The following is a 14,862-nucleotide window of genomic DNA, read 5'->3' as shown; positions in this document are numbered from 1 at the left end:
GTGTGTACGCATGCGTGTGTCCGTGTGTTTGTATGTGCTGTTCACTGGTGTGTGTGTGTGTGTTTCTGCAGTGTTGTTTGTGGGCATGAATTTCTGCCAGGTAAGTCGGTGTGTATTGGTGTCGGCAAGAGTGCATACCCCCCCCCCCCCCAGAGTCATTTTCATGATGCAATTCTCCTTGCACCAGTGATTTACTGTAACACATGTTATTAAAACGAGTCGCAAATTTAACGATTGTCCAAAATTCATAGGTTAACGAGAAGATAATGTTAACGATCTTGCAGTATTTTGCCATATCCACACACAGCATATATGAAGCAGTACGGCCTCAACGGATCTTATTATAACGAAGAAATATGATCCGTTAAAACGTTAGATTTACTTCCTCGTTAAATATACATGTCTTACAGTATGACATTTGTACCGGGTATCTGCACATCACACGTTTTTCTTTGTACTAATTTGTACCTAATCCAATAGGGCTATGGGCGCATGGTGTCGTCCATTTTGGCTTCACTGTCCACAGGTCATGGTTACTTTCTGTTCAAATGCAGCAGACACATGACAAAGAAGATGAACACTCCATTAGTCTGGAATACTGGTACAACGTTTCGGTCGTTGTCGCTGGCGTTGTTGAGTTTGTTGTTGCTTTGATCCCTTTGCCTTTATCATTGACGTGCTTGTTGTTGCTATCGTGGTCGTCGTTTTTGTTGCTATTGTTCGCTGCTGCTGCTGCTGCTGCTGCTGCTGTTGCTGCTGCTGATGCTGGTGCTGTTGTTGTTGTTGCTGGTGGTGGTGGTGCTACTGCTGCTGTTGTTACTGCTGCTGCTGCTGCTGTTGTTGTCATTGTCATCGTTGTCATTACAGATATTCCACACTACGTTCAGAAGCAATTTCTTTGCAGTGTTTGCCGATCACCTCATCGGACTACGGTTTGGAGTGGTGAGTGAGTTCTCCTACCTGCAGTCTACTAGAACAGGTCTACCCTGGTTAGTAGATAACCCCGGCGGTTATCTTATAATAGAGTATTAGCGAGGTCGAGATATACGTCATTTCAGACGTGACCCGGAGGTTCAGCTCGCGTTATTTGGCTCAAGCGTTGGAAAACAACGCGAGTGACCTGCAGCTCACGTCGAAATTTGGAGTTTTACGCCAGATTTGACGTGAAATCGCTCGTCACGTCGGAAATAACGTGCATCTTAACCTCTCTAGTATCCACTATCCGGACGTGAATGTACGCGTTTCAGGCGTCAGTTGATTTTTAATCGTTGTCTACTATTGAGGTTTGTCTTGTAACCGAGGTCGTACTAACCAGGGTAGTCCTGTACATACCAGGATGTCCTACTAACCAGGGTAGTTCTGTACATACCAGGATGTCCTACTAACCAGGGTAGTTCTGTACATACCAGGATGTCCTACTAACCAGGGTAGTTCTGTACGTACCAAGACATGTTGTTGTTGCTAGGGAGTCTATGAGCGTGAACAAGCAGGCCCGCAGTCCGCATGGAGGACGGGGGCACGTTCACCCCCCACCCCCCACCCACACACACACACACACCCCCCCCCCCCCCCCTCCTAAAAATTTCAACCTAGGTTCAGCTTGCACGTAATGACCATGAATGACATGCACCAGCCAACCTACAGGTTTTTGGTTTTTTTTCTTCTACAAAATCCACATATCTCCAGACACTGGGGTGAATAATGGAGTGTGGTGGTGGGGCCCATTAAGCTCAGCCGACCAGAGGTCTCGGCTTCATAGCTCCATGGACGCACAAGTATGATACAATACTTCCGTGAAGCGGCCGTGAGTCCCCTAGGAGGGGAGACCACCTACACCGCTGACAAGTACTAGTATCCGCTCAACCTCCATCACCCACAAGATGAGTGTGGACTTTGGGCTTTCAGGCAGTGACCATAGTAGCCGGAATGGCCTCCTTCTTGTCTTGTGCACAGGCTGTGATGTGTGTGTGTGCGTGTGTGTGCGTGTGCGTGTGTGCATGTGTGTGTGTGTGTGTGTGTGTTTGTGTGTGTGTGTGTGTGTGTGTGTGTGTGTGTGTGTGTGTGTGTGTGTGTGTGTGTGTGTGTGTGTGTGTGTGTATGTCTCGGTCCCCCGAACAGCGCTTTGGCTGGTCCTGCAGAAACTCGGTGTGCCTCCGCGCATGCTTCAGGTGATCCGGTCTCTTCACGAGGGTATGATGGCGTCTGTTCGCGTGGGTAGTGGTCAGTCTGACAGCTTTGGGGTGGAGAATGGTCTACGCCAGGGTTGCACCCTGGATCCGATGTTGTTCAACCTCTACTTCTCTGCCGTCCTTGCACACTGGCGCTCAACATCCACAGTGCCTAGTTTCCCGATGAAACATCGTATCGGCCGCAAGTTGGTTGGCGACCGTACTGCCAAGCACAGACTCACAGACTTATCCGTGTCCGAGTCGCTATTTGCGGATGATGCTGCCCTGTATACCACTTCGCATGAGCACATGGAGACGATGGTGAAGGAATTTACGCAGTGTGCGTCAGGCTGGGGCCTGACTGTTAGTGTGCCGAAGACGAAGTTCTTGGCGGTCGGTCCGAGTGTCATCCGTGCTGATATTGTGGTGCCTGGGAGTGCTGGTGACGTGATCGGCGTGGTCAGCGATTTTACCTACCTCGGCAGTACGATCAGCGACGATGGAGAGCTGGATGCCGAAGTCACAACTCGTCTCGCCAAGGCATCGAGGGCGTTTGGTAGCCTCCTCCAACCAATTTTCCGGAACTCGGGTCTATCGCTTGGAATCCGACGTCAGGTCTACCAGGCCGTGGTCCTTACAGTGCTGCTGTATGGTTCTGAGACATGGACGCTGAAGGCACCCCTCCTGCGCAGGTTGGACACATTCCATCGACAGTGTGTTCGCACGATCCTGAGTGTTACCCGAGACCAGCAGTGGCAGGAACACCTGTCAAGTGAAGACTTGGCGAAGCGCAGCGGCATGCCAGCCTCGCTGGAGGAGGCCATTCGTGCGAATCGCCTGCGATGGCTTGGTCACCTCGCAAGGATGGACTACACCAGGTTGCCAAAGCAGATCCTGTTTGCGGAGGGCACTAACACGCGGCCCCGCCATGGACCCAAGCGTCGTTGGAGAGATGTGGCAGCTTCAGACCTGCGTGCGACCGGTATCCCGGAGGCGCAATGGTACCACCTTGCTCAGGACCGGAGGGACTGGCGCGAACGTAGCCGTCGGAAGCCACCAAGCCAGCCCCAACCAAGAGTGTTCGTCTGTGTCTGCGGCCGCGACTTTCGCCGTCCGAATGATCTATCCCGACACAAGAACTACTGCCTCGCCTAATAGCTATCATCGCCTTCGGCGATGGGCTTTCCAAAAAAAAAAATGTGTGTATTTGAGGAGACACGGTACCCTAAACGGTGTGTGTTTCAATGCGGAACTTCTGCATGATGCTTAGTCTGTGAGGCTGGCGGTTGCTATATCACGTCCTCAACCTGCTAACCCCATAGGCCCGGGCCGTGTGCGAGAGGGCGTGCGCCGACCCTGCCCCTGCAGCGGGGGCAGCCCAAGAGCGAAACCAGCTATGGAATGTATGAGCAATGCGTGTATGAGCCCCTGTGTGTGTCCATCTGTGTGCTTGCGTGTGTGTGTGTGTGTGTGTGTGTGTGTTTGCGTCTATGCGTGTGTGCACATGCATGTGTGTATGTGTGTATTCATTTTTGTACTCTTGCAGGAGTTTCTTCATTTTATCGCTGGTCTGGCCTATGTCCTACCACAGGTCAGCACACTGATGTATACAGGGATAATTTACAGGGAGATATGAAACGAATAATCGCAATGAATAGGCTGTCGAAGTCTGACGTCACTGCTTCTTGACAACGCATAGCTATTTAGGCAAGTGGTGACAAACAAAAGTCGCGTCACCTGCGCTTGTCCAGCGGCAAGCAAAGATCAGAACTATCTCTCAGGTGCTGGTGAATACTCAGCAGGAAAACACTGTACGATGGCTGCTATCTCTGGTTGCTATGTGATGAGGCTATGCATCACTTGTGTACAGACCACTTTGTTCATTTTCACATTCCCAATGCCTGTGTCTGTAGAAAACGAGCATGGATACTGCTGATGTGTTGCCTATGGCACTACTCGATCCGTCTATGATGACAATGTGTATGGTGTGTGTGTGTGTGTGTGTGTGTGTGTGTGTGTGTGTGTGTGTGTGCGTTTGTGTGTGTGTGTGTGTGTGCGTATGTTCAGGTGGTAGTCCTACTGGCTGGTACGGCCCTAGCTAGATGGGGCTCCTACAATTTGGTGATGTGGTCATTCGTCTTCAAGGTGAGCACACGGCAATGTAGTGCTGAAGAGTGTTTGCGTTGGTCGGTGTCTTCAAGGAACGATTCATACCATGTTGCCATCTCCATGCTATCTCTCCACTGGGCGTATTATACTCTGCTTTGCAGTTGCTCAAGAACTGAGTTTGCGGAAACTTGCCATGATGTGTGTGTGTGTTTGGATTGAGGTCAGGGGTTTGTGTGGCTGTACATGTATCTGTGTGTGTGTGTGTGTGTGTGTGTGTGTGTGTGTGTGTATGTGTGTGTGTACATGTTTGTGTGCATGGCCATGTGTGTGTGTGTGTGTGCGTGCGTGCGTGCGTGCGTATGTGTGTGGGTGTGTTTATCACATTCTGTGCTGTGTCTAAAGGTGGTGGCATCATTAGCAATGTTTGTTGCTGGTCGCCATGCCCTTCTCCTGTTGGCTGTTTTCTTTGTTCTTGATCGGTGAGTGATGACCAGAGGGCTTGGTATCCATAGCTTCACTTTTACACGAGAAATTGGTTAAAAGTATGTGTACTATTCATGCCTAGAACTCTTAATGGACAGCGTGCATATTCAGGTGTATGTTTCGGACAGCGCTATTGATCGTTTGCGTAGTTTTTGACATGAGAAATAAACTATGGTTAACACTGATGTTGAGGGGCCTTTCACACACTTCTGTCTACTACATGCTCTGGTTGATGGAGTCTTTCTTGTGCGTGGTAATTCGTTCTCACGCAAACGAATAAAAACTGCAATGCAGCATTCGCATTCCCAGGTTAGAGAGAAGGGAGGGGAGGGGTTTTTGAGGCATACGATAAGCCACGCAATGTTTGCGTCACTCAATATTTGCGATCTCTCTGAACCAGTGAGTGTACGATGGCAAATGTTCGTGGAGCACTGTGGCCACACATATACACCCACTGTTGAAGTTTGATTTCACAATGGTTAATATTCGCGTTAAGCTCTTCTCACAAAATTAGCAAACACTAATACATCTCAAACAGTAGTCAGTTTACAGTACTTTCCACCCTCCCCCCCCCCCCCCCCCCACCCCCACCCCCCCCTCCCCTTCTCTCTCTCCGTCTAAGTCACTTACACTTTCTGTTTCAGTGATGTCTTAGGCGCAGGCGCGTGCTCGGCGATGGGCACGGGGGGCACGTGCACCCCCCAAAAATTTTCAATCTGGGTAATTGCAATTGTAATGTATGCAAATATGCTCTAAAATTCAAGAAAGGTTGCAAACAAATTGCAGAAAATTGCCGGGGGGGGGGGGGGGGGATCCCCTCGGCTCCCGTGCACCCCCCTAGTTGGGGGGCCGAGCACGCCCCTGTAGGCGTATTTGCTGAATTCTGCATGGGTTTGAAATGGGATAGCCGGGTACTCTTACACACCACATGAATTTCAATCGCAGGTCAACATCCAAGTGCAGGTCAAAACTCTCATTGCGTGTGTGCGTGTGTGTGTGTGTGTGTGTGTGTGTGTGCGCGTGTGTGTGTGTGCGTGCGTGCGTGCGTGCGTGTGTGTGTTTACATGGTTGTACATGTATGTGATGTGTTTCAGAGGAGTAGCTGAGGCCACCTTCTCTCTATTCAACCTGAGCCTGTCTGATATCATTGATGCTGACTCATCAAGACATCGACGACAGTAAGAACCACTCTACCTGCATGTCGTGATCTCAGTAATCCGATAGGGTGTCCGCCATGTGGTGTTTGCGATGCGGTGTTTTGATTCGCACAGCTCTGATGCTGTTACTGCTGCTGTTACTGCTGTGGCTACGGTTGCTGCTGCTTTTGCTGCTGCTGCTCCGGGGTATAATGTTCTCGCCATGAGGCATGATACCTTGTGCTATCCCCTGTGGGGAAGGGGACAAGGAGAGTTTTTGGGGGGGGGGGGGGGGGGGGGTGGTATAGTGTTCTCACCATCAGTAAGAGTACATAACCCCAAGAGTGTGCAACTACCTGCATATACTCCATGCAGTGCTGCAATGACGGCAGAACTTCACATGGTTCAGAAGGTTACGCTGGCAAATAGTGCAAAGTGACCACGAGAGAGTTGAATGCAAAGCACGGTTGCGTACGACCCTGCATCTATGATATTGAATGATACTGACCATACAACAAACAACAAGTATTCGAATACCGGGTCAATGATGAAACTGGCAGTAGCAAAGAGTAATTCAGTCATTTTGCAATGCTTCATTCCTGTAAGAATCACATAATTATATGAAATGCCAAGTTTGCAGCAACTCCTCGTAGAAACTCATCCTTCGTCCTGGTCTCAAACGACCGGAGTATGGCACGAAGTCGCTTGTCCCAATCTTCATACTTCCTCCTCTTCTTCGGAGCCTCATGACCTGCATTTTCCCTCTCCACACACTGCTCCATCATTGCCTGCTCGACAAAAATACCATCCAGGAATTTCCAAATTGTGGGATGATGGCAGTCGATGGTAGACGAAAACTTGCGGTGCCACCCTACTTGACTGTTATTCGTTCTGTCTTTATTTTGTAGAGTGCTGTCGTGGACATTCCACAATGGAGGTGAGAATAGTGGCGTTCTGCGTTGACCATTGTGCCGAAGGGTACCAATGTAACTCTTCTCGAAGTACTCCAGGATGGGATCCATTTCTGGCGACAATATGTCTTCCAAGTGAAGGAAGAATTCGACAATATCACCAAGTGGTACAAATGCGAGGGCTGCTAACTTCCGCACTTCAAGGGCGAATGCTATATTGGTGGTGTACCTCTCCTGAAGACCAGCACTCTGCACGTGTCGGAATATGTTCTGGCTGAGATGGAAGTAGCAGCCGTGAATTTGACAGTCTGGGAACTTCATCTGCATTGCGTTCATTGCACCCTTCTCAAAGTCCATCATCACTGTTTGAGGTTGGATGCCGTCTTTAGCTTGTATGATGACGTCCAGAAGTCTCTCGTAGGTCTGCTGGGTCTTGTTGGGAAGCAAAGCGTATAGAAGCGGCAGGAAGTAGCCATTCTTCTTAACTGAAATGGTGTACAGCTGGTAAAATTGGCGAGGCACCATCTTGAATGTACCATCATTATACCAGCTTCCACAGTCGTCAAGCATGTCGAGGTTCTCCTGCGTACAGAACACAATAATTCTGTTGTCCGCAGTTTCCGGTCCACTGTCGTAGAGAAGGAAGACGTCCCCACCCTTCGTTTCTTGATAGCGCTCCTGCAGCTGGAGGTCTTGCAGTGTGCCTGGGTTCGGCGGAACGTTCTGAACCCGCAGGCGATCTCGTTGCGATTGCCGCTTAAGTGACTTGGAGTCTGGCAGCTGCACTGCCACTGCAAACGAAGCTTCCGCTAGCGTGCCGTTTACAATTTGAGACGTTGACTCCACTGTCTCTTGGCTATGTACAGTAATGGCATCTCTCACAGCAGCCACCTCCTGCCTCTCAGCCTCTGCGGGATGGTTGTGGTCACCGACCAAGGCCACTATTCTCCTCTCCGACATCTTCACTCTCCCTTTACAATGCAGCTCGTCCTTCCGCTCACACCTCCAGTAACTGATGTCTCTGGGCCCGTCTTTATCTTTCACGTAGGCATACCCACGAAAGACTACTTTCTCTCATCCTCGCTGCGTTTTCGTAACGTAATCTGCTAAAGAAACCATGGTGTAGTGATCCCACCACGACACTTGTATCCATGACCAAAACGATTTTTTTTCTATTCAATTGATGTAAGTTGACGACACTGCGAGTTGACGAGGCTGTGAGTTGACGAAACTGCGAGTTGACGAGGCTGTAGGTTGTCTTGGCTGTGAGTTGTCTTGGCTGTGAGTTGTCTTGGCTGTGAGTTGTCTTGGCTGTGAGCTGTCTTGGCTGTGAGTTGACGACACTGTGAGCTGTCGGCTGTGAGTTGTCGCGCTGTGAGCTGTCTCGCAGTGACCTGTCGTGTTCCCGATAGGAAGTTGAGACTGTTTATTGGGTGTGTGTGTGTGTGTGTGTGTGTGTGTGTGTGTGTGTGTGTGTGTGTGTGTGTGTGTGTGTGTGTGTGTGTGTGTGTGTGCGTGTGCGTGTGTGTTTGCCTGTATGCGCTCCTGTCTGCGTATGTGTCTGCATGTGTGTGTGTGTGTGTGTGTGTGTGTTTGTTTGTGTGGTGTGTGCGCGCGCGCGCGCGTGTGTGTGTGTGTGTGTGTGTGTGTGTGTGTGTGTGTGTGTGTGTGTGCGTGTATATGTGTGTGTGTGCGTGTGCATATTTGTCCGTCTGTGTTTGTACTGCAGGCAGCCGTGTTCTTCAACAGTGTTTGGTTTGAATGCACTGTTCACAAAGCCAGCACAATCCCTGGCACCTATCTTCACTGTGCAGATCATGGATATGTATGGATACACGGTTAGGCCATACTCCTGTGTCCCTGGCTGTGTCCCTGGTTTGTGTCCCTGGCTGTGTCCCTGGCTGTATCCCTGGCTGTGTCCCTGGTTTGTGTCCCTGGTTTGTGTCCCTGGCTGTGTCCCTGGTTTGTGTCCCTGGGTGTGTCCCTGGTTTGTGTCCCTGGTTGTGTCCCTGGCTGTGTCCCTGGTTTGTGTCCCTGGCTGTGTCCCTGGTTTGTGTCCCTGGCTGTGTCCCTGGTTTGTGTTCCTGGCTGTGTCCCTGGTTTGTGTCCCTGGGTGCATCCCTGGTTTGTGTCCCTGGGTGCATCCCTGGTTTGTGTCCCTGGGTGCATCCCTGGTTTGTGTCCCTGGGTGCGTCCCCGGTTTGCCCCTGCTCTACGGTTCTCTACTGGTGATAGTATGTTCATGTTTGATGCCGCTGCTATCGCTCTTGTCGGTGTTGTTCCTGTTGCAACTGTTGCTGCTGCTATTGTCGGTGCTGCTGCTGTTCCTGTTGTTTGCTGCTGCTGCTGTTGCTGCTTATTCTGATGCTGTTCCTGCTGCTGCTGGTGGTGGTGGTGCTGTTCTTGCTGCTACTGCTGTTGTTGTTGCTGCTGCTGCTGCTGCTACTGATGTTGTTGCTGCTGCTGCTGCTGCTGATGTTGTTGCTGCTGCTGCTGCTGCTGCTACTGATGTTGTTGCTGCTGCTGCTGCTGATGTTGTTGCTGCTGCTGCTGATGTTGTTGCTGCTGTTGTTGTTGTTGCTGCTGTTGTTGCTGCTGTTGCTGCTGCTAATGATGACGGACATAGTTGTTGTTGTAGTTGCTGCTGCAGTTTAGCAACCCTTGGCCTGTCTACTCGTGCTGTTTGTTTCAACCACTGGCCGAAAGCATTACTGATACGGTATCGATTTTTTCTGTGTGTTTTTTTGTCTCTTTTTATACTGCTGCTGCTGTACAGCGTGGCATAGGATTGACCGCCATGGAGGGTACGTATGTAGAATACTCTGTCTTATGTTGTGCGTGCCTGAATTGCTGGTGACGTTTTGAGAATGCGTGGCTAGAAAATGTGCAACGGTCGGTTTGTACACTAGTGCAGTGAGCCCTACCTAGCCTGGCATTTCTAAAGCCGTGTGCTCAAAGCATGTTCATTGCTGTGGGTAGGAAGAGCACATGTATCTTATGGGCATTGGAGCTCAACAATTGACCCATTGCGCATTGCCAAATATGGAAGGTATGAGTAATGCATGTGAGTACACTGGGATCAGCAATGCACTGTTCAACACCCCGGGCGACCATGCCCAGGTGTGGCTGTGTGGGGTGTTATGTGAGTACACTGGGATCGGCAATGCACTGTTCAACACCCCGGACGACCATGCCCAGGTGTGGCTGTGTGGGGTGTTATGTGAGTACACTGGGATCGGCAATGCACTGTTCAACACCCCGGACGACCATGCCCAGGTGTGGCTGTGTGGGGTGTTATGTGAGTACACTGGGATCGGCAATGCACTGTTCAACACCCCAGACGACCATGCCCCGGTGTGGCTGTGTGGGGTGTTATGTGAGTACACTGGGATCGGCAATGCACTGTTCAACACCCCAGACGACCATGCCCAGGTGTGGCTGTGTGGGGTGTTATGTGAGTACACTGGGATCAGCAATGCACTGTTCAACACCCCGGACGACCTTGCCCAGGTGTGACTGTGTGGGGTGTTATGTGAGTACGCTGGGATGAGCAATGCACTGTTCAACACCCCAGACGACCCTGCCCAGGTGGCTGTGTGGGGTGTTATGTGAGTGCACTGGGATGAGCAATCCACTGTTCAACACCCCAGACGACCTTGCCCAGGTGTGGCTGTGTGGGGTGTTATGTGAGTACGCTGGGATGAGCAATGCACTGTTTAACACCCCGGACAACCATGCCCAGGTGTGGCTGTGTGGGGTGTTATGTGAGTACACTGGGATCAGCAATGCACTGTTTAACACCCCGGACAACCTTGCCCAGGTGTGGCTGTGTGGGGTGTTATGTGAGTACACTGGGATCAGCAATGCACTGTTTAACACCCCGGACAACCATGCCCAGGTGTGGCTGTGTGGGGTGTTATGTGAGTACACTGGGATCAGCAATGCACTGTTCAACACCCCGGACGACCATGCCCAGGTGTGGCTGTGTGGGGTGTTATGTGAGTACACTGGGATCAGCAATGCACTGTTCAACACCCCAGACGGCCATGCCCAGGTGTGGCTGTGTGGGGTGTTATGTGAGTACACTGGGATCAGCAATGCACTGTTCAACACCCCGGACGACCTTGCCCAGGTGTGGCTGTGTGGGGTGTTATGTGAGTACGCTGGGATCAGCAATGCACTGTTCAACACCCCGGACGACCATGCCCAGGTATGGCTGTGTGGGGTGTTATGTGAGTACACTGGGATCAGCAATGCACTGTTCAACACCCCGGACGACCATGCCCAGGTGTGGCTGTGTGGGGTGTTATGTGAGTACGCTGGGATCAGCAATGCACTGTTTAACACCCCAGGCGACCATGCCCAGGTGTGGCTGTGTGGGGTGTTATGTGAGTACACTGGGATCAGCAATGCACTGTTCAACACCCCAGACGGCCATGCCCAGGTGTGGCTGTGTGGGGTGTTATGTGAGTACACTGGGATCAGCAATGCACTGTTTAACACCCCGGACAACCATGCCCAGGTGGCTGTGTGGGGTGTTATGTGAGTACGCTGGGATCAGCAATGCACTGTTTAACACCCCGGACAACCATGCCCAGGTGTGGCTGTGTGGGGTGTTATGTGAGTACACTGGGATCAGCAATGCACTGTTCAACACCCCGGACGACCTTGCCCAGGTGTGGCTGTGTGGGGTGTTATGTGAGTACACTGGGATCAGCAATGCACTGTTCAACACCCCGGACGACCATGCCCAGGTGTGGCTGTGTGGGGTGTTATGTGAGTACACTGGGATCAGCAATGCACTGTTCAACACCCCGGACGACCATGCCCAGGTGTGGCTGTGTGGGGTGTTATGTGAGTACGCTGGGATCAGCAATGCACTGTTTAACACCCCAGACGACCATGCCCAGGTGTGGCTGTGTGGGGTGTTATGTGAGTACACTGGGATCAGCAATGCACTGTTCAACACCCCAGACGACCATGCCCAGGTGTGGCTGTGTGGGGTGTTATGTGAGTACACTGGGATCAGGAATGCACTGTTTAACACCCCGGACAACCATGCCCAGGTGTGGCTGTGTGGGGTGTTATGTGAGTACGCTGGGATCAGCAATGCACTGTTTAACACCCCGGACAACCATGCCCAGGTGTGGCTGTGTGGGGTGGTATGTGAGTACACTGGGATCAGCAATGCACTGTTCAACACCCCGGACGACCATGCCCAGGTGGCTGTGTGGGGTGTTATGTGAGTACGCTGGGATCAGCAATGCACTGTTTAACACCCCGGACGACCTTGCCCAGGTGTGGCTGTGTGGGGTGTTATGTGAGTACGCTGGGATCAGCAATGCACTGTTTAACACCCCGGACAACCATGCCCAGGTGTGGCTGTGTGGGGTGTTATGTGAGTACGCTGGGATCAGCAATGCACTGTTTAACACCCCAGACGACCATGCCCAGGTGTGGCTGTGTGGGGTGTTATGTGAGTACACTGGGATCAGCAATGCACTGTTCAACACCCCAGACGGCCATGCCCAGGTGTGGCTGTGTGGGGTGTTATGTGAGTACACTGGGATCAGCAATGCACTGTTTAACACCCCGGACAACCATGCCCAGGTGGCTGTGTGGGGTGTTATGTGAGTACGCTGGGATCAGCAATGCACTGTTTAACACCCCGGACAACCATGCCCAGGTGTGGCTGTGTGGGGTGTTATGTGAGTACACTGGGATCAGCAATGCACTGTTCAACACCCCGGACGACCTTGCCCAGGTGTGGCTGTGTGGGGTGTTATGTGAGTACACTGGGATCAGCAATGCACTGTTCAACACCCCGGACGACCATGCCCAGGTGTGGCTGTGTGGGGTGTTATGTGAGTACACTGGGATCAGCAATGCACTGTTCAACACCCCGGACGACCATGCCCAGGTGTGGCTGTGTGGGGTGTTATGTGAGTACGCTGGGATCAGCAATGCACTGTTTAACACCCCAGACGACCATGCCCAGGTGTGGCTGTGTGGGGTGTTATGTGAGTACACTGGGATCAGCAATGCACTGTTCAACACCCCAGACGACCATGCCCAGGTGTGGCTGTGTGGGGTGTTATGTGAGTACACTGGGATCAGGAATGCACTGTTTAACACCCCGGACAACCATGCCCAGGTGTGGCTGTGTGGGGTGTTATGTGAGTACGCTGGGATCAGCAATGCACTGTTTAACACCCCGGACAACCATGCCCAGGTGTGGCTGTGTGGGGTGTTATGTGAGTACACTGGGATCAGCAATGCACTGTTCAACACCCCAGACGACCTTGCCCAGGTGTGGCTGTGTGGGGTGTTATGTGAGTACACTGGGATCAGCAATGCACTGTTCAACACCCCGGACGACCATGCCCAGGTGTGGCTGTGTGGGGTGTTACGTGAGTACACTGGGATCAGCAATGCACTGTTCAACACCCCGGACGACCATGCCCAGGTGGCTGTGTGGGGTGTTATGTGAGTACGCTGGGATCAGCAATGCACTGTTTAACACCCCGGACGACCTTGCCCAGGTGTGGCTGTGTGGGGTGTTATGTGAGTACGCTGGGATCAGCAATGCACTGTTTAACACCCCGGACAACCATGCCCAGGTGTGGCTGTGTGGGGTGTTATGTGAGTACACTGGGATCAGCAATGCACTGTTCAACACCCCGGACGACCTTGCCCAGGTGTGGCTGTGTGGGGTGTTATGTGAGTACACTGGGATCAGCAATGCACTGTTCAACACCCCGGACGACCATGCCCAGGTGTGGCTGTGTGGGGTGTTATGTGAGTACACTGGGATCAGCAATGCACTGTTCAACACCCCGGACGACCATGCCCAGGTGTGGCTGTGTGGGGTGTTATGTGAGTACGCTGGGATCAGCAATGCACTGTTTAACACCCCAGACGACCATGCCCAGGTGTGGCTGTGTGGGGTGTTATGTGAGTACACTGGGATCAGCAATGCACTGTTCAACACCCCAGACGACCATGCCCAGGTGTGGCTGTGTGGGGTGTTATGTGAGTACACTGGGATCAGGAATGCACTGTTTAACACCCCGGACAACCATGCCCAGGTGTGGCTGTGTGGGGTGTTATGTGAGTACGCTGGGATCAGCAATGCACTGTTTAACACCCCGGACAACCATGCCCAGGTGTGGCTGTGTGGGGTGGTATGTGAGTACACTGGGATCAGCAATGCACTGTTCAACACCCCGGACGACCATGCCCAGGTGGCTGTGTGGGGTGTTATGTGAGTACGCTGGGATCAGCAATGCACTGTTTAACACCCCGGACGACCTTGCCCAGGTGTGGCTGTGTGGGGTGTTATGTGAGTACGCTGGGATCAGCAATGCACTGTTTAACACCCCGGACAACCATGCCCAGGTGTGGCTGTGTGGGGTGTTATGTGAGTACGCTGGGATCAGCAATGCACTGTTTAACACCCCAGACGACCATGCCCAGGTGTGGCTGTGTGGGGTGTTATGTGAGTACACTGGGATCAGCAATGCACTGTTCAACACCCCAGACGGCCATGCCCAGGTGTGGCTGTGTGGGGTGTTATGTGAGTACACTGGGATCAGCAATGCACTGTTTAACACCCCGGACAACCATGCCCAGGTGGCTGTGTGGGGTGTTATGTGAGTACACTGGGATCAGCAATGCACTGTTTAACACCCCGGACAACCATGCCCAGGTGTGGCTGTGTGGGGTGTTATGTGAGTACACTGGGATCAGCAATGCACTGTTCAACACCCCGGACGACCTTGCCCAGGTGTGGCTGTGTGGGGTGTTATGTGAGTACACTGGGATCAGCAATGCACTGTTCAACACCCCGGACGACCATGCCCAGGTGTGGCTGTGTGGGGTGTTATGTGAGTACACTGGGATCAGCAATGCACTGTTCAACACCCCGGACGACCATGCCCAGGTGTGGCTGTGTGGGGTGTTATGTGAGTACGCTGGGATCAGCAATGCACTGTTTAACACCCCAGACGACCATGCCCAGGTGTGGCTGTGTGGGGTGTTATGTGAGTACACTGG

At 52.1% G+C, this 14,862-nt stretch overlaps 1 protein-coding gene and 1 long non-coding RNA gene across 2 annotated transcripts in view; both read left to right on the top strand.

Annotated features, from left to right (window-relative positions):
• LOC135828255 (transmembrane protein 180-like) overlaps positions 1 to 14,862 on the top strand; it is a 42,682-nt gene that overhangs the window by 23,692 nt on the left and 4,128 nt on the right. Inside the window, exons 9-16 of the mRNA XM_065340703.1 lie at positions 72 to 100; positions 868 to 942; positions 3,715 to 3,759; positions 4,236 to 4,313; positions 4,680 to 4,756; positions 5,855 to 5,938; positions 8,537 to 8,645; positions 9,584 to 9,611. Coding sequence (XP_065196775.1) covers positions 72 to 100; positions 868 to 942; positions 3,715 to 3,759; positions 4,236 to 4,313; positions 4,680 to 4,756; positions 5,855 to 5,938; positions 8,537 to 8,645; positions 9,584 to 9,611 — 525 coding nt within the window. The remainder of the gene's footprint in view (positions 1 to 71; positions 101 to 867; positions 943 to 3,714; positions 3,760 to 4,235; positions 4,314 to 4,679; positions 4,757 to 5,854; positions 5,939 to 8,536; positions 8,646 to 9,583; positions 9,612 to 14,862) is intronic.
• On the top strand, positions 12,548 to 14,154 carry LOC135828256 (uncharacterized). The gene is made up of 3 exons (XR_010555609.1): positions 12,548 to 12,573; positions 13,274 to 13,507; positions 14,052 to 14,154. It is a non-coding gene; the product is annotated as an uncharacterized LOC135828256 (long non-coding RNA).

Source organism: Sycon ciliatum, chromosome 12, assembly GCF_964019385.1.
Source record: "Sycon ciliatum chromosome 12, ocSycCili1.1, whole genome shotgun sequence".
Lineage (NCBI taxonomy): Eukaryota > Metazoa > Porifera > Calcarea > Leucosolenida > Sycettidae > Sycon > Sycon ciliatum.
The sequence above is the reverse complement of the archived record's forward strand: the minus strand, read 5'-3'. Positions and strand labels throughout refer to the sequence as shown.